Below are 24371 nucleotides of genomic sequence, written 5' to 3' on the forward strand. Positions count from 1 at the left end.
TTTCTTCAAGAATCAAACCTTAGCAGGCTAATTTATTTTTAATTTTCTATAAACAATACATTCTTAGATACACAGTTATATTCTAGGGCAAATTATAATTTAAGTAAGCTTCAAACTGTTCCTGGAGACTTATTCATAACACGACAAACGAAACTCATCATATGTTATTTTGTTGGTCTTCTATAAATTGCTTCAGGGTTGCTGAATCCACAGGAATATACAGGTATTCCACACCATCTGTACCCTGAAACAAAAACAGTCACACATTGCACTAACTGGCTTCTCATTGGCTAAAATTAGCGCATGCAATATCTGGTCAACTGGTTTGTCAGGTTTGCGGGTGGTGCCTCATTGAAGTCAAGTTCACAGACGTTTGCAATAAACAGGTCCATATTACTTAATTAGGGCCCAACAAAATGAATTTTAGCCCGGTTGGGGGAGTGAGACTTCCTTGTGATTACATGATGAATTTCAGTCCGAGTGTAATTAAAATCACATTGGAAAAAGTATAATCAAAGTGGACCGTTTTCACTGAAATCACACTGATTTCCCCAAGTCCAAGTTCACTTTTCAGTCCGGGCTGAATTTTGATTACATTTACATGACATTTTTCAGCCCGTATCGCCCGACTGAAAGTACCAGCCCTGTTAGCTCAAATCGGGCTGGAATTTTCAGCTCAGCCTGAGATTCGGCCTGCGCTGAAACTTTCTTGTATTTAGTTTAGACTTCTTTTGTTTGGAAGTGTGTTTATGTGGACTCCAGTCAGGAAGAAGACTCCTCGTCTCGCGAGTCCGTTGCTCGTCGCTCACTTTCGGCGCCAGAAGAAGTCGACTTGTGGCAGATATCAGTTGGGTAAAAAGGTAAAGTCGCACTACGAACCTAAGTGACCCATACAAGCTTAACCTGCTGTTTACAAAACAGAATGATAAGTCCCAACGTACACTTATTCCAACAAAATTTCTACCTAAAGATCCTTTACATCGTTTGTTATTTACTGGGCCGTGTTCGCTTTTGCTTTTTCTTGTACACATTGTTGGGTATCAGAAAAATTAGTCCCCCTCGGAAAACAATATATCGTTAAATTGCAACTGAATGAGAACCCGCCAAAATGTGAAAAAAATCACCCAAAAGGAAATAAAATTCCTACTAAAAAAACAACAATGTCATATGGTTTCAGTCCAAGCAAACTTCAAACACTAGAAACCAATTAGAATAACTACATCGAGACTGAACCGACTCACCTTTTTAGAGGTTATGAGCTTGTGATCGCGGAATTCTATTAGCTGAGCTTTCAAAGTTGAGTCACTGTTGACTAAAAACTGTTCTCGACATTTGGAGTAACAAGAATTAAATGAAAGACCTGCAGGGAAGATAGAAGCAATGAATTAAAACACCTAGCTTTTCATTTCGCCTAAACCTTGCAAAATAGGAGTGGTAAAAATTTCTTTTGAAAGAAAGTGTTCTTACGTGATGTGATTAGTCACACCGAATTTAGCAGAGGAAAGCAACTTTTCAAAAAGTTCAGTTAAAGATCAAAAACAGTTCTAATGATCTCTCCCTTCGACGTATTGACTATCTCTTGATTCAACACGTTGAACGCTGTTGAATGGAAGACAAAACTTTAAGCAATTTAAAACCACTCCGCGCAGGTCACTAACGATGTGTGCTCATTATTTTTCAAATGAACAGAGAGTGATTTACTCATCAACTGGAGTTAAGAAATTATTTTAATTCTAAAAGTAGTGTTAAAATTTTAGTCCAAATTTTTCCTTTTGTAGAGTAATTTAATTCCAAATCAGGGTCTGAAATGACTCCAGTTCTCAAATGTTTCAGGTGGAGTTACTTCTGTTACTCTTTGGAAAGTTAGTTGATTCATACATGTGCTTACCTATGTAATTACTATTATCTTTCTCCTCAAGCTGGTGCCCAGCTATCAGGATAAAAATACCGCGGGCATTCGGTGTTAAACTGCGGAACACATGAACCAAAGAACTCAGCGCGAGCGCCCCAGTATGCTGTACGAGCAGGGAATTCTCATATGATGTCTCTTCTTTATACGGTTCAAATGACGTCACGTCAAACCATGACCAGTTAAAACGACCCAGCTGAGTTTGATTCCAAACTAAGAATGAAAATAAACGAAGCATTGGAAAACACGATAAAAAGACAATCTTAGATGTAAGCTCGGTAACGGTACAAGTAACAGCTTAAGATGGTCTTATAAAAAGGGCGCGTCATTTCTATGATTAATGCATATATCTTATTCGATGGTTTTACATATAATACGCACGGATATTTTGCGAGTTACGAGCAATGAGCAAAATGTCCGCGAGTATTATATGTAAAACCATCGAATAAGAGATTTATTATTCCACTATAAAAAGATTTTGTTATTTTGGCTTCTCTGTTTTGGTAACAGTTTTCAAATACACCCGGCATTAACTGTCCATCGGTATATGGCGCGTACGTATGATGTAAACAACACAGAAACCCAGTTAAATGTCTTTAATTTGATTAGATAAAATGAAAAGATAAATGACAAGTGATTGGCATGCTAAAAACTTGTTTTCGAGTCTGCATCGTTTCAAAAACTGTTCTTCGTCCAGTCCGGACATTGTTGCTCCTTTTTTCTGGCTTTTCCGTCCGTATTCGCTCTGTTGTAAACCGTTCAAACCGGGACACTACAGTGTATTACGGTCTCATATTTTGCGCGTTCTCTTGACCTTATTTGGTGAAATGACATAATAGTGGAATAATAAAACGAGGTATTCAATCGTTTCTTATGTATACACAGCGGTATCCAACGAAAAATCGCGAACATTCGCGCACTTTTTCTTTCAGTAACTCAGACTCTTGACTCTTGATTGCTTGGCATACAACTCTGGCACGGATGAGGCTGCCGCTTTTTTGAACTATGAAAAGTTTCATCGACTGAAATTCCCTCAAATATGTTCGAATTCGGTATTTTCATAACAGGACAATCGTTGAAGAAATATCGAGGAGAGGTACCAAGGTGACAGCAATCAAGTACAGAAAAACCAGTTGAACTAAATGTCAACTTATTCGCTTTTTAATGGTTTTATTGCTTTGTAAACTGAAAATTTAAGAAGTTGAGAATGATTTTAAAATCGACTATTCTTGCCTTTTAATTGACGTGTAAGAGATTTTAGTAAACTACGAAGGGTTGAGTAAAGCTTCACCATGTGTGTTACAAAAAACTTATGAAAAGCAAGGCTTGCTGTGTACCAAAAAATCTCAAATTTCTTGGGAAATATTCGCCAGTATTTCATACAAAAACCATAGAATAACCAGCAAGTATTCAATTTGTTATAAGGATATTGGATGACAAGGACATGATACTCACTGAGTGGTGCGTTGATATGGTCAATACTAGCGATGATATGAATGGCGTCCACTTCGCCGAGGAGACTAAGGATGGTTTGAGTCTGAAATGGAATAAAGTAACTTGTCATAAAAACGTGTTTGGTGAGAACGTAAATGTTCAAATACTGGTTCAATTTTGTTAACAATAACCTTACCAGTGCACAGAAACTAGTATCTTTCATCTCTGGCTGCGGATGGCTAGGATGGAAATGGATTGCAACTTGAAAAAATTGGCCAATTTTTTCAAGTTCCTTCCGAGGTTTTTTGGAAAAATTGCTAAAAACTGATTATAGCTTATTCTTTCTCGGAGAAGTCATTTCATATTTTCTTCCTAGTGCCGTAAGAGCAATTTCATGTTAGAAAAGAGGTTCTTAGTCAAATATTATTTGAGCAGCTTTGGCCCACATACAGCAAAATTACTGTGACAGTGCCCCTGGATTCGATTCCAGCCGTAGGATTTACCGGCTATTGTTCATGAATGCTATTCAACAACACCGCTGACCAATGTAACGCTGCATCAGAAATGTGGATTTTACGGCTCTCAGAACACATCGAAAATAATGTTCATTGTGACAAACGAACTGAAGTGAGCGGTTATATGCCGGCCAACTTCATGCATTATGCATGAGTCTCACGCTGGCCAATCGAAAGCACCGATCGTCTATTTCTCACGGATGAAGCATACTATGGGTCGGTGGTCCATTGTGGGCACACAAACAAACAGAACTGAGCAAATGTTGTCGGTGGCTCACATAGCAACTAATCATTCCAATATGGTCCAAAACCATCCTCGGAGACCGAAGGGCAGTTAGTCGGGTGGTAGAGATTTACGTGGCAAGAACGGGAGAGCCCCTGGGTAATTACTCTTACCGAACCAGTTCCAGAAGCATTTGAATTCCCCGCTTTTGATTGGCCAGATAAAACAAATGGAACTGAGGAAGTATGCTTGAGTACATTTTCTGTGTGTGTTGTCATCTTTTCTTTTAGATGATTTTGCTGGTATAAATTCATAATATTATGGATTTTTTACGGTGGAATAATCGGGAGGAGATAATACAGATGGTGCTTAATATCACTGGCTTCAAGAGCGATCCACGTACGATTCAGTGACGATTAGCTTGTTAAAAGAAACGGCAACTACTTCAACTGGAACTACATACTATCTTTATTTGACGTTTCGATGTATCAAACATCATTATCAACTCTTTTAGCAACCCCGACATTAAACGTTCTCTCCATTCTTGACAATGATGTTTGATACATCGAAACGTCGAACAACGTTACTTTTATTTTTCTTACTCGAACAACGTTACTTTTATTTTCTTATTCTTTTCTTTCTTATTTATTTTTTTTTATTATTTCTTATTACTTAATAAACGAAAACAAATTCCAGGAAAGGATGTATACATATTTAAGTCTGGAATCACACAGAACAATGATGAAAAATCATGAATCATTGACTAGGGGCTGTTTTATGCAAACCTTTTGGTCGCGGTGGTTACAAAGTGGAGAAGGAAAAAAGGAAAAATTGTCTGCCTTTAGCAGCTGAACGTTCGGCTGCCGCCATGTTTGCTCTTTTTTGTTCCTAGTACTAGGATCTTCCGAGCGAAGGTGGTTAACATGGTGGTAGGATCTTCCTATCTCTCAGCTAGGAAGATCCTAGCGCTAGGGCCAAGTCCAACGTTTTGCATGTAAACTGAATACAGAACGTATATGGCACTAGGATAATCCGCCTTCTCCTCCCTCCATGTAAACAGCCCCTAAATTACATCCAAGTTTGGAGAATGCATTATACTCGGTACAAGTACAGTCACGCTATTTCGCGCGTTTAAAGTGTCCTCTGAGTCAAACAATTGTGACAGGCACACTTCACTACTAGACCATCTCCTTGCAGTGCTTCACCTTCTGTCAGGAACTGCTACTGAGTTGTTGACACTTGGATAAGATAACGTTTAGTCTTGTTATGCCATAACTATATAGACGTTGACTATTATTGCATTACAATCGAGTCAGGGGTCCGGGAAAACCGTCTTAACTGAGTTCGCTGATTAACAATTACGGGTTACTGGCATAATCATGTTCTTGAAACAAATGCAGAATGAAACACTGAAACCAAACTACGTTATCCCATGCACTTTCAAAAATTATTTGATTTGAATCTGAACTTCAAAACTGTGGACAACGAAGAAGTATCCAACAAGCCACCTCGTGTTATCATGTAGGGTACAGCCACCTTGTTTTAGAGCTTATACTTCATACTAGACGCAATGAAATAACAGAAGAATGATCACAGCAACCACAATAATAAAATATTTGTACAAAGATCAAACCTTGAAATGTGATCAGAAGATACTGCACAGCTGTAAAATGTTTTGTAGGTAAGTTCTCACCTTCTTCGATCTTAGCATAGGCCCATCGATATTATGAATAATTACAAAAACCTCTTCTGGATCTAAAACATAAACGATAACAATAATATTACAAATTATTATAATATTATAAAAAATATAAAATATGGAAGGGCCGTAACCAGGTTGAGCCGTAGCAGTTTTCTACGGGGGAAACAGAAGGGGGCGATAAAAATTGTAAATATAGAAATGCGAGACAACAAAAGAATAGAATAAATAAAACGATTATAAATTCTTCATAAAAAAGAATGTGATATTGTCCAGAGTGTCCGCATTGGTGGTTGCCATGGTATGCCAAGATTCCACACCTTGCGTCTTCGAAAAACACCCTTGTCGAATATAGAGGCAATATAACATTCTTTTTAAGAAGAATTCATAATCGTTATATTCTATTCTTTTGCAATCTCGCATTTTTCTTTTATATTTAGAGTTTTTATCGCCCTCTTTTCATATCATTTTACTTGTCGAAGACTATAGTTCAAACAGTCGAAAGATTGTATCTTAAAATTTATAACCAGAGACCGTTTTAAATCTCCAACAGAAATTATGGTTTATCTTCTGCTCATTTGTTAACAAAACTTTTCGAGGTAACTTTGCATTGGTCATCAGGCATTAAAAATGTGACACATTGCCTAGAAGATCTCGAAGATTATTCCCAAAACACCTTACATGTACGGTGTACGAACGAATATAGGTTGTGCTGTAATTATTATGTTTGTCTCAAACCTTTATCACTACTGAAGGCCTGCTTTATATAATCACACTGATCTGTCACACTCTTGAATGACCCATCAAACATTAGAACTTCCTCGGTTATTATATTTAGAACCTACAAAAGAAACACAAAAAATGTTTCAAATCATCTATCCATGCTCTATACTGTTGCTCTTAACGCACCGTTATTGCAGGTTTCGCACGGACGCTCATCCTCGCATACGGCCCGTATACAGAGCGTGCATCTTATTATCATATCAGGGAACTGATAACTCTCCGTACAGACCTTTACTGGGTTTGTCATCCTTACTTGCGGCCCGTATAAAGAGCGCGGTGCATCTCATTAAAAACCTTCAAAAAAAACGTTTTACCTCTCTGAGAAGGGGTCCTCTAAAAACCACTAAGTGAGATGCACTTTACGGACCGTCATCTCATCTACACGGACTGGATGTTGGTTTTATCGACTGCTCCATTTTACGGACTTTCAGTTCCTCTATACGCATGCACCAAGTAGCGGATCCAGACCTCTCGAATGCTCGACTTGTCCCCCTTCGGGTGTATCGGACAACCCAATCGGATGAAAACTTTGTTTGTTTGTTTGTTTACTTGTTTACTTGTTTAGAAGGTAATTTAAAGGTGAAAACTAAGACAAAGGGCTTACAACACTTACATTTTTTATAGTGAGACTTGGAAAGAAGCCATTGACCACAACTTGAAGATGGGACGAAAGTTTAGTGCTGCGAAACTGATCAAGTAGAACTCTTTTAGACCCCAGACCATACAGAAGTACGTTGAAGCCATTTCTGAAACAGAACAACATGCACCACTATATAAAGATGTAGCAGTTATATAACAACAACCCACGGAAGCACGTCTCAGTAATATAAAATTTCTGATGCATTCACTAGCTAACTGAAAGCATTGTTCATGTAATTATCACACACGAGGAAGGGTGCTTCATCCGATTTCCCATTTCTGGGTTGTTGCTGTCTCTTTTTTTTTCCAACCTGGAAGTTGGTTAAAAAAAAGCTCAGCTGCGCCTCGTTTTTGTCAACCTACATCTGCCGTGTTTGGAAATGGGATGAAACACTCCTCTTTTTTTGTGTTTTATATCCTTATTTAAACGTGCTTTTCATCATCAATCTTTTCATCATCAACACCTAGACGAATAATATATATATTTAGCCAAGCCTAAAAGCGGAGCTCCACAGTAGAAGTCTGCTTATTGTATGAACGTAATGACCTTATGAGTTCCTCATCAATTCTGCAGTTATATAGTACATTTTCGATGCAGATGCAGCTAACTGCTCATCAACAATAACAATTTAAAACAGAGGGCAAAATTACTGAATGCTGATTTGTTGTAACAGAGGGCAGTTTTTCGTAATTTTTCTTTCACCGTATGCAAAATTATTTACTCCTGATTGGTCGAGCGGCGAAAATACTCGCTCCTGATTGGCTAAGTACGACAGTTTTACATTTTGTTGGTTTCTGCATTTTGTGTCCAAAAAAACAAGTTCTTTGAGGTTCTTTCGAAGTTCGACTCTTTAAGCCGGGTTCTTTGTACCAAAAATACATGGAAATCAAGTGCTGCAGCTAGGAGGGAAATTCCTAAAGGTTAATTTTGATGTCTCTCACAAGAAACAGCAAAAGATTATTTGTGTCAAAAGCTAAAGACTTGGATCGGATTGATTTTATTTTGTTTGGTTGAGAAACTGAAATCAGTCATGGCGTCCAAGTGCTTTCAACGAACGATAACCGAGCATGAAAGTGTCCTTTTGATGGGAGAAAGGAGCAGGAAGAAATTACTCCGCAAGTTCCTTCTTTGGATCCATCCATCCTCAGTATCGATCTATGTTCGTGTGATTTCCAAGCGGTAGGAAGCTTCACAGCGCAGGTGAACAATTAATGCCTAACATTTGATTTATCGTTGTTAGTTTGCTCGTGAATTAAACTTGTATTCTCCCTTATAATTACATGTGTTTAAAGTGCCCCTAACCCTTCAATTTGTTTCCTTTTGGTAGATTTCCATAGCTGTGAAGAACTCATTTTCGAAAAATTTTTTTAGAAATATTGAATCCTTTATTTTTTACGAGCGCTAAAAGTTACTGAAATTTTTAAATTTTTGCGCGCTTAAAGCCCCGCTGGACAAATTTTTGTATCGTGGGCTCATTAGGAACGAGCCAATGAGAAGCGTCCGATATTTGACACTTTCTTTGCTGTGACGTAAGAAAAGGACATTAGAAGGATTCAGAAGGAATCTTATGCATGCTGATTCCTTTCTCTACATTTCGAGAGTTGCTGCATCCAAAAACCACACATTTTTCAACCGTTCTCTCTGTTTATAATTGAAGCATTACCGCGAATCTTCGGATATTTTTGCACGATGTCCTTTTTTTTACGTCACGCTCCATGTTTGAACTCATTTGGCCGAGTGGGGGACTAATGCGAACGATAGGTGAAAATATCGATAAGACTGCCTTCACTTCTAGCGCTCGCAAAAAAAACAAGGATTCAATATTTCTAAAAAAATTTTTCGAAAATGAGTTTTTGAAAGATATGGAAATCTACCAAAAGAAAACAAATTGAAGGGTTAGGGGCACTTTAATGGGAACTGTTCTCGTCGGTTTTGTTTGTTTTGTACGCTACGAAAAAATTAAATAATTTGTTCATTGGTTTGCTTGCGCCTTCGATGAGTGTTTTACTGACTGTTTTACGAAGTTCCTTGATAGTTTTAGCAACATTTTGCCCTCTGTGTTATAAAAGCGGAATTTAAATGGCTCAAAATGATATTTTCTGTTTTTATTATTGTTTTTAGTTTTTAAGATGATCGAGGCAAAAAGGTTTGTGAACAGCCAACGCGCGCTACCGGCACTGTCATTGTCTAGTAAATTTTGCTTATCAAGAAGGCCGTACGCTATAAACCTCAGAGAAAATGGATACACTAACCAAAAAACACACTTCAAATATATCTTTGAGTAATAAATGAAAAAAGCACTGTGATAATTCATAGCAATAAGTACAGAAATAAACTAAACAACGATCTTTGAAAAATTCACAAAAAACAAGCGAATGAATGTTTTGCATAAACTTTGTTTTGATGAAAATGGAATCACACTTTAACTAAATTTTACATTCACTTTTAACGTTCTTTGAAAAGACTTTCAGTGAAAATAACTCACATATCTTAATCTTTGCGGTTATATCCTACTGTTTTAAGTATTTTTGTTTGTTCTCTGTCAAGATTGTCAGAAATGTATGCGGGAAAAACTTGTCAGTAGTTTATGCCAACGATACAATGTTGGGAGACGTTTGTTTGACTGACTATTTTAGCTCAGAATCAAATTTTTTTTAAAATGAAGCAAAATGGAATGAGATTAGAAATAAAACTCCAAGGGAAATAACGAACATGGACCGAAAAATGAGCTCAAAAGGCTGCTCTGAGGTTAAACAAGTTGCAGTGTCAACACTACAAGAAAAAAATATCTTGCAAAAACAGCAAAGTTTTGTCAACAAAATCACATGAATATACTCGCCTCTTTGGAGAATAACCTGTCCTTTTATTCGATTGCTGATTTTTTCGTTCGTTTACCACGTTGAGTTTCACTTCAAGAGGAAAAATCTATCGAATCTTAATTTCATTTCATCGCGCCGGATTAGACACTGATTAGAGTAAAATAATTTATCTTCAAGATTCGGCCGCTGTTTATGAAGTGCCGCCTCTAAAAGCTGATAAAAGAATCGATTTGTTTCTCCCACCGCGATCCGCCTTGCTCTTTCTCCCGCTGTTTGACGGCAAAATTGGACGAGATCAGAAAATAAAACTCCAACAGAGGAAAATAATAAACATGGACCGAAAAAATGAGCTCAAAATACTGTTCTGAAGTTAGCAGTATTAACTTAAGCTTAAGTTAAACGGCGTGTCAAAACTGCAAGAAAACAATATCTTGCAAACCAGCAAACTAGCAAAGTTTTGTCAACAAAATTGCATGAATGTACTCGCCTCTTCTGAGAATAACCAGTCCCTTTATTCCATTGCTGATTTTTCCGTTCGTTTTACAACGTTAAGTGAGCGAAACGTTTCACTTCAAGAGAAAAAATCCAACGTTTCGTGGCGCCGGATCGGAGTAAAATGATTTCACTTCCAGATTCTGATGACGTTCCAGTCGATTTGTTTCTCCCGCCGCTAGTTGCCTTGCTTTTTCCCCTGCTGTTGGTCACATATAAAAATTGACTTTGTATCTCGTCGTCTTCAAAATTTTTTTTTGTTTTGTTTTGTTTTTTTCTCAAACGCAGTTGGCGATGCAACTTCCCGCCAAACAAACGCGGCCGGCAACGCAGTTGGCCATGCATTTTCCCGCCGAAAAACAACCTGGGTCATACGCTCATTTATGTAAGCCAATGTGAAATGAGACACTCAAACTCTGTGCCGCAACGTAACACGGGGTTTTTTCGGGATCCTTTCCTGTTCTTTCTCTCTTTGTTCGTCACTCATGTTTCGCCTGTTTGCTACCGCTCTCAATCGCTCTCTTTGACGTGGAACTTCGCTTCTTCGTCGCCTGTTTTCTCGATCTCTTTCTATCTCCCTTTCTTTGCTTTACATGTTTGTAGACTTATTCATAAATTGAGTTTGTGTTTTGTCGTACACGTCGTCTTCAAAATAATTTTTTTTTCTCAAACGCAGTTAGCGATGCAATTTCCTGCCAAACAAACGCGGCCGGCAGCGCAGTTGGCCATGCATTTTCCCGCCGAAAAAAACCTGATTTCCAGCACAAGGTTTGAGGGTCTCATTTCACATTGCTTACATGGAGGAGCGTACGCACGTACGTACGTTGTACGGTCGGTCGGACGGAAGTGACGTCATAACCAAACCAAAATTTCTCGCATTGATGGGTGTACCAAAATCTCTTTGCTATGGGGCTCCGCTCGCGCGCGCCTTGTGGCGCGCGCGGGAGCTCCGCTAATATACTAATCATCGGAACGGACAAAAAATATACAAAGAACCTACATGTACATGTGACGATACACTAATGAAGCATTCGTACCTCAAGTGAAACATCCACTTGTCAAAGAAAGTTTGTAGCTTGTGGTACAAGTCAAATCTCTCCTTGGGATGAGAACTGGAAACTTGGTTTAACTGGACCAGCAGTTTCTATGTTCAAATCAAAATTCACACAGTTAATTACTGTGATTTCTAGTTTATAAAATATCACAGGAGTACCTGTTGATCCATGCGAGGCATATTTAATTTTGACAGAGTGTGATCGGATGTGATACACTTGGAACTTTGCTGTTCAAAATACTCTTCACGGGCATCCTCTATCTGAGAAGAAAAAAGCAAATCACCAGTAGTCAGGGGTACTGGAGAGTACCGGATCTATCCTGAAAATCACCGGACGGGGATGTCCACGCTATGGGGTATGAAGCGAGCTTCTAGAGGGTCCAGCGGCATGTTGTCATGAGAAAGTTTTGAAATTATACCCTCTGAAACACTCCGAGGCAGGAGAAGCAGTCTTCTAGCCTGGATTATAGCTTTGGAGTCATTTCTTGAAATACTTTATGATAGTAAATAGTAGAGCTCTCATATTTGTTGACAATATTTTAACCTTTCATACAGTTGTGCAGGTCATAGCAAAATTATTTTGAGTTACATGTTAATGGAACTATAAATCTGTTGTCCGGCGACTTTGTGTTTCAAAACTCTCAAGGTATGCATCAAAGTACCAGAAATCACATACCTGTAGCAAGGACGTAACGTCCAGCCTCTGGCCTCAAACAAAAACCCTGAGTAGTAGCTGTGGCTCCTGTACTACCATCATACACAAATTGTGCGTAATACCGTATTAGCTTTGTTTTACATTCGTTTCTTTTGGAATTCTACAAATCAGTTTGATTTTTTTACTGTCCTCTGTTTAGATTAAAATGGCAGTGAGCCTGAAGTAAGGGAAAATAAATAAACTGCTGTTATTGGGACACTGTTTGTCAAAGAATAAGTCATTTCCAATCACTCAGAAATTACAATATCCAAAGACAGAAAGCTTAAAAACAAACTTGATGATGGGTGAGGGATTCACATATGCTTGGCAATTTTTCAAAGAGTAAAATAACTCAAGGGAATCACCGTTGGAACTACTGCAAGAGGGTACAAATTGTTTTAGTAATGATAATATTCCAACCTGGTTTGTATTTCCATTTGTGACTTTCTTGGATACCCTGAAATCAGTCAACAAACCCATTTCAAAATATTATTACACATTATACCCAGGCAACATAATGACCCTAACAGCAAGACCCTTTGATGTAATAATTATTTTATAAAAGGACCCCAAACAACCTCACAGTCTGCTTTGACTAGCCCATCTGGGAAGATGTGCCTGGCAAACCAGCATGCTTCAACCACTGAGTACAAGTTTTCAGTGCCACTTATGAAGAAATCAAGTATTATAAATACTAACATGTACTGATAAATTGAAATTGTATGAAACAGACTATTATCACAAGTACCTGGATTTCCACACCCCAGCCCCCACCTTTTCTACTTTATGAATCCAAACAACAGATGTACATGCAAAATTTATTATTGTCACAGTCTTGCTCTCCATGAGTTTGAGCAATGTATCAGCTAAGTTATATGTTATTTTTAAAGTTAATTTACATGCAGCTGTACCTTGATGCAATTTCTTCAGCATCCAGTGATTCACTGTCAGAATCTTCTGAATCAGAATCTCGCTCATTACCTACATAACAAAAACATTCCACAATGTAATCACATACTAATGGTAATGTTTCTAATTATTACTGGTAGGATACCCATGAATGTTTTACAGCTGGGGGTGAGCTCAGATAACAGTATGTCGGTGTGCTTTTAAGGCACCCTTGCATCTGCTCTCAATATATTTTATGATTGAGTCTGAAAAGCCTTGCGGGGATGAGAAAATAAAGTATGTATGTAATGTATTAATTTTCACACCAGGATCAATTTCTGTAATTTTTTATTACCAGGATATATCCTTCTACTCTTGCTAAGATTACATCAAGTACATGTACATACTTTTTGACCTAACTACAATGAATAATAAAACACACAGCTCTTATCCTAAAAATTAGCAGTGCAAAGAGTTGCGTTCCACACCATCAATGTGGGATATGGGTCTTTACTAAATAGCCTCCCATGATTGCAGAGCAGTATCTACAAAACGTCTGCATGAAATCCAAACCATTCCAACAGATGATGGAGTTAAAGTATACTATTGTATATTATTTAGGCATACATGTATGTTCAATCTACAAAGTGTTGATCAAGAAAGAATTTTCCACAGCAATTCTGGAAGTCTGCTTTTTAACGATTGATTTTATTGGTCATAGTTAGATAATGACTAAATGGTGATTGGCTAGGAGGGCTACTCAAATGAAACAACAGGAAAAGAATACCTACGCGCTGTACATCTGGGAAGAAGACATTTGTAGGGAGGGAGTAATATGAATCCCCTAAAAATAACTGCATGGTAGGCTACTAACAAGGTTACTCCTTTAGGATGAATAATTATGTAGCTTGCAGTGAATTCGCAGGCAAGTGATGGTACTTGGTAATTTATTGTTTTAGATGCCATCTTGGTTTGACAAAACAATTAACAAGTATGTTAGGTAGGAGAGGAGTGAAAAAAAAAAGAGTGAAAAATGGCAGGAGGGGAATTGTTCGTTCATCTTTTACCCTTATTCCCTCTACCTTGGCCACTTTTTTTTAATTTTCTCCAACTCTCCTCTATTTTCCAATCCAAGATGGTGGCTTTCAGTTCAAACACATACTTCAGACAAATTTAGCAGTTGCTTTCCCAAAGCATACACATCCATTGAAGGCAAGAGGATTAGGTGAAGGGAAGGCCACCAGCTTAAAATAACCCAGTGGTGAAATCACCTAAACTGAGACAATTAAGGCATTGAGCATACTTTATATAAGTATGGCCTGTAATGAGCAATCCTACTACATTGAAATGACATAATCACACCTTTTAGAAGCACTGCTTTCCTTCTGTGACGTAAAGAATACCCACTAACATTGTTTTCATCCTGAGTTGCGTCAGTCAATATATCCTGAAACACAATGGACAACTGAAATTCATGGAAACCATTATGAGGATCAAAAGGAAAAATTCTTTATTTCAACAAAATGAGATTACCTCATCACAGTCAGTTGTCGAGACATTCCTTCTATCCCCTGAAAACCACAATATTACCAACATCAATAACCACTGAATAATAATAATAATAATAATAATAATAATAATAATAATAATAATAATAATAACAATAATAATAATAATAATAGTTGATATTTAAACAGGGTATAATCCCTTCAGTCGCAGGACTGGTATCAACGGGGACCCTACATGTAAACATCTTTTTAAAGTTTCCTGACAAGTACAAGGTATGTAGGTACTGACAGCTTTGTGCAACTTTAAAAAGTTCTTATTAAACTTCTTCCCAGTTGGTTAACCTGAAATTTATCTGGAATGCACAAAAAGTCATGTACATTAATTTTACCCAGATTTTGGTCTTGAATTGCTATTAAAGGATTTTCCTTTCAGGTCACTTAAATATCCTCTTTATACCTTCCAATACTGACTTTGAAGTCAATTAATTCACTTTACCGAAGTTGAGGAAAAGCAAGAAAATTAGTCTAAAATGGTTGATGGTAGATTACAATTTTTGAGAAATATGATGTATCAATCAGTAAATGACACAGGCATACTCGGAAAAAAAAATCTGAGTGCTCCTGTCAGGAGTCGAACCTAACACCTTCCGATTACTAGTTCAGATGCTCTACCACTGAGCTAAAAGAGACTCATGGGAGCTAAGGCCATTAAACTAGGTTCATGGGACAAACATCCTGCATACTGCTAGGATTGGAATACAATACAATACTTTATTGACACTCCCCATAGGGGTTTTTCAGTGACAATTTTACAATACATAAATTAATATTAAAACAATCAGTGATAGAGTGCTCCTATCAGAGTGCTCCTATCAGCAGTCAAACCTAAGACCTTTCGATTACTAGTTTGAATTCTCTATCACTGATTGTCAATGTGTGGCACATGTGCAAATTATGGAAATAATGTGGTGGAATGTGTTAAGCCTGGTGAATAAACGAGAATGATGTATCAATCAGTAAATGACACCGGTGTACCCTGAAAAAATGTGGGTGCTCCTATCAGGAGTTGAACCTAAGACCTTCCCAATCCTATTACTAGTTCGGATGCTCTACCACTGAGCTACAGGAGACTCATGGGAGCTAAGGCCATTAAACTAGGTTCATATGTGACAAACATCCTGCGGAAATAATGTGGTGGAATGTGTTAAGCCTGGTGAATAAACCCTGGTGAAAAACCTCACAGGATCTTCAAGGATCTTTAAAGATCTTCAAAGACCTGCCAAAGATCTTTAAAGATAAAGATCCTCAAAGGATCCTTATAGGATCTTTGAAGATCCTCCAAAGATCTTCAAAGATCCTGCATATGCAAGATCTTGTTATACTATCTGCAAAGATCCTCAAGGAATTGGTAAGGATCTTGCAAGGATCTTTGTAAGATCCTTGCAAAGATTCCTGCAAAGATCTTTGCAAGGATCCTTCAAGATCCTCAAAGATTTGGTGAGGATCTTTGAAGAATCTTACAAAGATCCTTTTAAAGATCTTGCAAAGGTCTTTGCAAGGATCCTTCAGGATCCTCAAGGATTTAATGAGGATCTTTGAAGAATCTTACAAAGATCCTTTTAAAGATCTTGCAAAGATCTTTGCCAGGATCCTCAAGGATTTAATGAGGATCTTTAAAGAATCTTAGAAAGATCCTTTTAAAGATCTTGCAAAGATCTTTGCCAGGATCCTCAAGGATTTAATGAGGATCTTTAAAGAATCTTAGAAAGATCCTTTTGAAGATCCTGCAAAGATCTTTGCCAGGATCCTCAAGGATTTAATGAGGATCTTTGAAGAATCTTTAAAAGATCCTTTCAAAGATCTTGCAAGAGATCTTTGCCAAAATCTTCAACAATTTAATAAGGATCCTTCGAAGATCTTGCAAAGATCTTTGTCAGGATCCTTAGGGCTCCTAAAGGATTTTTAAATTAAGCTGAATTATCTTTGACGGATCTTAAAAGGATCCTTGAAAGTAAGGATCTTGCAAAGACCTTTGCCAGGATCCTTCATGAGCTTCAAGGATTTAAATATTATTATGAGGATGTTTGCAAGACCCCTATGATAAATAGAAAAAAAAGGTGATGGAAAATAAAAGGCCATTACACTTGCAATTACAGTGTAGGCATTTGGTAATTTATTTTATTAATCAATAAGACCGTTTATTCAAATACACTTCGCAGTCCAAAGACTGAATTGCGTGTACAAATAATTAAATTGTATGAAACTGAAAAACATAAATATATATACAAAATATAGAAAAAATTTAATAATTACAGGTAACATATAATAAAGAAGAATGCATAGAACTCTGCGAGAGGAAAAAGGACATTATTTAAAAAACTACATACTACTACTAATGACTAATAATAAAAGAGTTTTTTTAACGATTGGTCTTGCACACCGGAATTATAAAACGGTTATTGCTCCTAAGCTTGTGGGATGAAAGGGCAGGTGGAGGCAGCAAATTTGAGCGTTTGTGGTTTCTTGATGAAGATATAGAGTTAAAATAGTGTGTTCGAAAGAAAGTCACACCGATCTGCCCGCTTTAGTAACAAATACATTTGTCACTTTTAAAATTAAGAATCAAAATTTCTGTTTCTACTGAGTTTGAGCTTCCAGAGTAAATAATTATACCTTAAAGGTGTTGGAAAGTACAGACTGTTGACTAAAACTCTGAAAGTTGCAATAATGCAGTGTCATCAATACTGCTGTTTTTTTGCTTGGAACTATTGCTTGGATGTCTCAGAGAAACGGGTACGTGGAATATGGAATTTCGTTTTGGCAATTTAAATTTGTGATATGTTGCACCAAGATTTCTGCTTTATATGGCTTCCCACCAAAGGATATAATTCAATAGACAAATAAATAAGTTTACTCAGCTGATTGTCTGATCAGTGCTTGTCATGCAGCATGATAGTGTCTTAGTGATACTCAGACTCAGTAATTCATTCTTATAAATAAAGAGTGATTTCCAATAGCTAAAAGTTAGCTCACAGTCTTCATCAAATGATTACCCTGTCGCTTTCTTGCACAATACTTCTTTTATAAAGGAAACAAGGAAACATCCACCGAGCCAAGAGCGGCAGCCATCTTGGATTTCCATCAGACTTGGAAGACTGGGCACGAGCAAAGCCAAATTTGGTCAGCAGCTATACACCGCAGGCTCGCAGAAAGACCGTTTCTTTTGGATTTTCGCAGGACTCAAGGAAACAAGGCACATTTCCTCGGTTTTTTCTTCTTTTAAGCTAGAAAATGATGGCTTTAAGCAACAAATCGTGGACAACTACTTTTTAGAAACAGGTAGGCTTTAATATCAATGATTTTGATAAAAGACTGGCTTGAAAATGTGATGCACAATTCAACCAAATGAATGCATGAGCTTCTGTGAATTTCGCTACAAATTCATCTGATCTCGGTTGTCGAGGTAGCCATTTCCTATTTATTTTTAAAATAAAACATTTACAAACGTTTTTATGGGGTAAGTTTGTAATTGTAGCGCTAGTTGAAATGAACAATCAGATGATTGTAGTTGTACTGAGAATCAATTGCAAGCTTTATTTGTGTGGTGACCTATTCGATCGAGTATAACATTACTTTAATTTGCCTGTGATTTGATTGAAGTTGAAGGTCATTTGGTGGAGTATTATAATGCCCACATGTACAATAAAATAGCACCATCAGTTAAAAACGAATGTGAACACTGTAATCACACAGAAGAACTGACCAAAGTGCATGATTTTTTCTCTTTTTGCTGTAGATCTTCAACTCAATGTTGTTGTCAAGGCCGAAACTCAAGACTGCAGCTTCAGAGTGTGTGAAGTCACCAAATCCTGCTCAATAAGCTAAGTCACTTGTAAGCAGGGGAGCCTATTTTTAACTGATTTAGTATGGTTATGAATTGTGACTTCTACTACTATATACACTACTCAGGAACAATGAAAAAATAAAAAATTTTGTAACTTTGAGCCTTGAATTCATTACTTGATGTTTGATAGTTTAATAGAAAATTAGAGGGTCAAATTGTTTTGGTCATGTAAATTACAAGCAAATTGGTACTTTTTTGTCTTTTAGCACTGTGCTTGCACAATTATTATGCCTATCAAATATTTTTAGTAGCACAACATTTGCTGATGTTGTGATTGCACTGTTTTGTTACATTATTCATTACCTAGAATATAGTTATTCCACATTTTGTGGGTCATCACGAGGGAAAAACTACAATTTTTCTGAGCCACTATAAATGTGTTAAAGTTGTGCAGACAAGGCAGTAACTTTTAAGTTTTGTTAAAGGCTGATAATTTAGAGAGGAATTTCGACTTGCACTAATGTTGTGAACAACATCTGTTGAAATTTGTTGCACTGTGTAGCCTTGTCATTAGAACTTTTGTACATAATCAGAGCTAAGTTGCTATAAGTTATTGTTTTTCTGTTATTATGTTTTCTTGTACAAACGTTTTCACTGGCAATTGTCAAACCAAATTTTAGAATAAAAATTATTACAGTTTCTTGTACATTAACATTAGGATCGTGATCACCCAGGCTTCATGTTGTAGTCAAAATTTTGTCCATCATGGTTGAGGTAAAATATCCATCTGCTGAATATTATTCTTTCACAATACATATTAAAAGTTATGTTTCTATTTCTGATTTTATTTACACAAGTTATTTTGTATTGATTTAGCATTGTAGACCTACATTTATATACAAATAAATTCCTGAATCTTAACTAAAATAAGTTAGGGATTGTTCAATAAAATTAGCCCTTTTATGACATGCTGATGTTCTTTTTCATCTACATACTACATGTACATTCTCAACAGCTTATTCTGAGACTCATCGAAAATTTCAGTCACAAATGTTTTTATGATTTTGGAAAGTTCAAAGTAGTACAAGATCTTGAAAAGGTTCATTCAAGATCCTTGAAGATCTTTTGCAAGATTATTGAAGATCTTCAAAGATCTTGGCAAGAGCTGCAAAGGATCCTGTAGGATCCTTGAAGATCTTTGGCAAGGTTATTGAAGATCCTCAAAGATCTTGAAAAGATCTGCAAAGGATCCTTGAAAATCCTTTTAAGATCTTTGGCGACATAATTGAAGATCCTCAAAGATCTTGGCAAGTTCTGCAAAGGATCTTTGCAGATCCTCAAAGATCCTGGCAAGATCTGCAAAGGATCCTTAAAGATCTTGACAAGATCTTGGCAAGATCTGCAAGGATCCTTAAGGATCTTTGAGGATCCTCAAAGATCTTGGCCAAGATCTTCAAGGATCCTGGCAAGAAAGTTGAGGATCCTTAAGGATCTTGGCAAGGATTTTTGAGGATCCTTAAAGATCTTTGCAAGATTGTTTAAGGATCCTTAAAGATCTTCATAAGGATCCTCGAAGATCTTCATGAAGATCTTTGAGGATCTTTAAAGATCCTCAAAAGATTTTCACCAGGGAATGAGAATGATGTATTAATCGGTAAATGACACCAGCATACTCTGAAAAAAGTGCAAGTGCTGCTATCAGCAGTCAAACCTAAGACCTTCCAATTACTAGTTTGAATTCTCTATCACTGAGCTACAGGGGACTTGTGGGAGCTAAGACCATTTAACTACAGCCTGTAGGTTCATGGGACAAACAATTCCTACGTACTGCTAGGATTGGAATGTCAATGTGTGGCATATGCGCAATGGAAATAATGTGATGGAATGATGTATTAATCAGTAAATGACACAGGCATAAATGTAAATGACAATTTTTGGTCCACTGAATGCAAATGTACAATTACACAATTGTTTTTGTGTCACTAGCTTACATGTAAAAATGTAAATCCGTTCCTCGGAGTTTCCTCATCTAAGAAATTATGCATTCCTATCCCAATTTGACTAGTTGCATTAAACTAAAAAACAGGAATTTTGTTGATTGTAGGGCTGTTGGAAGCCCAAGATCTTAATACAAGTCATGTATCTCACTTAGTTAATTATTGCATTTAGTAAACATAGGATATGACCGATGACAAAAAGTGAAAACAGCAAATTGAGGTTTTTTTTAGCATTCTAAAGATAGGTATTTATTTTAATCTAACAACGACATAAAATTGAGGAAGCTCAGAAAGAGAGGAAATACTGTATTGGAAACAGCCCTGATTTTGTCTCGACACTGAGATATCCTTCTTCTACCTTTCTTAACGCTTTTGGGGGTCTTCCTTTTCTGGCAAGCTGGTGTAGGCAGCTGAATATGATCTGCTGGTGTTTTGTTATGAATTGCTGAGGAGGCTGTAAAGTTGACAAGTAACACAAAAAGTCACAACTTACATATTTCTGTAATCATACAGCTTTCACTTCAATAGTCTACCTCATGGTATGAAATATTTGTGTATGTTTCATTTATTAATATTAACTGGGTGTATATCAGGGTTGTCATTAACTTTTTTTGTGGTGGGAGGGTTCTTAGTGGTGAATACATGGGGACTAGTGATTATTAATTTGTCATGTTTAGACTGGCTTATGTCTCAAACCAAGGCAAGCGTGTATGTCAATTCAGGGGAAAATTCTTTGTGACACCCAGCAAAATCAAAGGTACAAAACAAACAAAAACTAGTAAACATGTGAGTCATTAATTTCTGTAGCAATGCTTTTAGTTACATGACTATCCAAGCACACATACAATGGAATGCAACACGCGAGCAGCTTCGCTTGGGTTAATTTCAGGTACTAAATGCTTAAATCTGCCATAGCACTCGGACAAAACAATAATTATTAGGATGAGGAGTTATAATTTCAATAATTCTAACAAAAATTCACCCAATTCAATGATAAAAAGCAATAACTTCAACAAAATATAAAATTGCACACATGCAAAAATGTTTTAAGTTAAAATGTGGATGCCCAGGCCACCAAAAAAGGCATGAAAACTGTATGTGGCTATGACAGTTTTCACACCAAATTTGCTTCGCCTAGGAAAATTGTTAGACAGTTCAAAAGTCAAAGGAAGACACTTTCCCAAAGTTTCACAATGTGCCTTTTAGAAAGGAGGATTTAAACAATCCCTCCTAAACAAAACACAAAACAAATAAACTTCCCCCTTACGGTTTTTACAATATTTTTGAAAATATCAATCCTGAATTGTTTTGTCCAGGGTACTGTGTAAAAATGTAAGAGAGCACACATGTCATTTTCCATTGCCTGATTTCATACCATGGGGGTCTGGGTACAAGTCTGTGTATTATGGGATATGGGACTCAACACCCACATAGCCAGAAAGAGCACATTGAACTTTACAACATCCTCAAGTTTGGTGTTAATCAAGCTAATATTAGGCGAGATACAGCCATTCAAAAACTTAAAAAATTTACTAAGAAATGTATGGAATGCCGGACAAATCGTCCGTCACATCCGGCGTTCCATACATTTCTTAGTAAAATTTGGAGTTTTCGAATGGCTGTATCTTTCCTAATATTAGCTTGATTAACACCAAACTTGAGAATGTTGTAAAGTTCGGTGTGCTCTTTCTGGCTATGTGGGTGTTGAGTCCCATAACCCATAATACACAGACTTGTACCCAGACCCCCACGGTATGAAATCAGGCAATTACATTGATGGGAGGAATGAGTTATACAGTCCTTAGCTGTACATAATTAAGTCATAATTTGCTGGCTTTAGCAGTAAAGGAATTAATGTCACAGCACATAAATGTCACCATCATATGTGATTCTGACAACAATAAAAACAAACTCACCAGCCTGTGCTAATGCACCGCGTCGCTTTGGAGTCTGAAATCCATAAACTGTTGATCCACTCACTGGTGTATCACAACCACCAAGACCTACATGTGCAAGGCAAGATCAGTCTAGACAAACACCGCAGTTTTATAAGGGGGTAATAGTTTTTAAAGAAACTGTGGTGCCGCATCAGTGGAGAGTGGAAACAAATACTTAATGGTTTTATGAACAAAGTTGATAAGGTAATTTGGCCACCATAAAGAGATTCGAGTGCTGACATTTCCAGCATTTGCCCTCCATCAGAGCGAATCAAGGTATTGTGGGTTGTATGTGGTTTATATAGTGAGCAGTGGAGTTACAATGATTGGTGGGAGCACTGTAACATGGAAAACTAGTCAGAATAAATAAGTTGAATGAAAAGTGATCATTGACTCCAGGGTGATTAAGATTGCCAATTTGGAAGATGAATTTTTGTTCTGATGATGTAGAAAAATGCCCCTACAGACTACCATGTATCTGCCAAACAGTCATGCAATTCAAATTACTTTGACATCCAGTGGGTGACTGAGACAAAATCAATTTATTGTTTTGGAGATGAACCATTTATCTCTCATCCACCAGGTGTGCAAGTAATTTGAAGCACCCAACCGGGTTGCTAATGAAATTTCAAACAGATAAGCAAGTGGAACAAACAACTAAAGCATCATTCAACAGGCATTGAAAGAAAAGTGTTTTAAGTTTTGCAGTTTTGGATCTGCTGGGCTTCAAAATAATAAAAATAATAAAAATAAAATAATTACTTAATTATCCTCTCCCTGAAAGGGTCTTTTCAGGGACAGTGAAACAAACAGGAAGAAACAAATTTTTCAAATACAACGTAAGAATCCCAGCTGGCTATTTACAAACAAGGCCGAGGAGTTGAACCGGGGGATACCGAGAAACAACTCCAGCTAGCGGTCAGAACGGGACTTGAACCCAGGACCTCCCGATTTCAGGTCCGGCGCCCTAACCACTCGACCATGCTGCCTCCTCCAAATAAGAGTAAAAAACACTGGAACTGAACCCCATTGGAGTCACCATGAATCAGTTCAAAAGGAAACAAAATACAAATAGCTATCCAAAGGAGTTCAGTTTTATTCAATTTAATCATAATTTTCATGATTTTGCCTTCAAATCAGAAATTATTTTCCCGAGTGGAAAACCATCTAATTCCACAATATTTTAGCAGCAGTTACCGTACCATGACATTCATATTACCGTACATGACTGAAGCATGACTGGGCTACCTGTGCTCAAATCACTTTACAGTGGCCATTAATTACCTCATCAACTCTGTTGATTAAACCAAACATTTAGATCGGAGAGGATGTCATAAACAACGCATAATTTTTCATAGAACTGAGAAATAATAATAATGATGATGATGATGATGATGATGATGATGATGGTGATGATGATGATGGTGATGATGATGATGATGATGATGATGATGATGATGATGATGATGATAATAATATAATAACTTTATTAACGACTGTCTCAACTAGTTAAGTTTATAAATCGTAAACAAATTGGGGACCTAACTACATGTAAATATAAGACTTATTAATAAACAAAATAAGTTTGGAAAGATTTCGGCACAGCCTCGGCCATACATTACTTAAACATGCGCCACTGTCTGTAGTGTCGTACTAACTTTCTTCCAAAAAACGGCAAGCGTGAATAGAGTTTTGAGTCGCAAAACGCATGCAAAATTAATGTATGAAGCTGTGCGGAAATCTTGCCAACATCCTTTCACCCAAGACTTAACATTATATCAGACAAACCGTACTTGTGAAAATATCCTTGCGTTTAACTCTCTGCACCCTTGGAATGTCTTCATCGCTGACAAATTCAACTTCGTCCGCCATTTTACTTCTGACATCGGACCCAGTGTGTCTCGGTCGATTTTCTCAAGGCCCTGGTGAGTAAGG

At 37.1% G+C, this 24371-nt stretch overlaps 2 protein-coding genes and 1 long non-coding RNA gene across 3 annotated transcripts in view; 2 read left to right on the plus strand and 1 right to left on the minus strand.

Annotated features, from left to right (window-relative positions):
- On the minus strand, nucleotides 1-24318 carry LOC146488451 (origin recognition complex subunit 2-like). The gene is made up of 16 exons (XM_085117822.1): nucleotides 24230-24318; nucleotides 22416-22502; nucleotides 20858-20953; nucleotides 14684-14721; nucleotides 14513-14597; nucleotides 13174-13243; nucleotides 12683-12719; nucleotides 11728-11829; nucleotides 11552-11658; nucleotides 7177-7309; nucleotides 6519-6621; nucleotides 5775-5836; nucleotides 3365-3446; nucleotides 1889-2122; nucleotides 1242-1360; nucleotides 1-244 (listed from the first exon to the last, which is right to left on the minus strand). The coding sequence occupies exons 1-16, from the start codon at nucleotides 24306-24308 to the stop codon at nucleotides 158-160; spliced, it is 1521 nt and encodes a 506-aa protein (XP_084973948.1). The 5' UTR covers nucleotides 24309-24318; the 3' UTR covers nucleotides 1-157.
- LOC146488443 (retinal homeobox protein Rax-like) overlaps nucleotides 1-24371 on the plus strand; it is a 205067-nt gene that overhangs the window by 57051 nt on the left and 123645 nt on the right. The gene's annotated exons all lie outside the window — the stretch shown is intronic.
- On the plus strand, nucleotides 17872-20132 carry LOC146488452 (uncharacterized). The gene is made up of 3 exons (XR_014866305.1): nucleotides 17872-17997; nucleotides 18455-19068; nucleotides 19103-20132. It is a non-coding gene; the product is annotated as an uncharacterized LOC146488452 (long non-coding RNA).

The sequence above is a fragment of the Pavona decussata genome, unplaced genomic scaffold (assembly GCF_977016875.1).
Source record: "Pavona decussata unplaced genomic scaffold, jaPavDecu1.1 SCAFFOLD_9, whole genome shotgun sequence".
NCBI classification, from domain to species: Eukaryota; Metazoa; Cnidaria; class Anthozoa; order Scleractinia; family Agariciidae; genus Pavona; species Pavona decussata.

Bases quoted from the DNA above. Each gene is read 5' to 3' on its own strand.
- LOC146488451 (XM_085117822.1), bottom strand. From the start codon at position 24,308: ATGGCGGACGAAGTTGAATTTGTCAGCGATGAAGACATTCCAAGGGTG. The intron at 13,244-14,512 runs GTGTGATTATGT...TTTGTTATGTAG, and splicing joins GAAAGCAGTGCTTCTAAAAG to GTAATGAGCGAGATTCTGAT. The intron at 1,361-1,888 runs GTAAGCACATGT...TCTTCCCTGCAG, and splicing joins AGATAATAGTAATTACATAG to GTCTTTCATTTAATTCTTGT.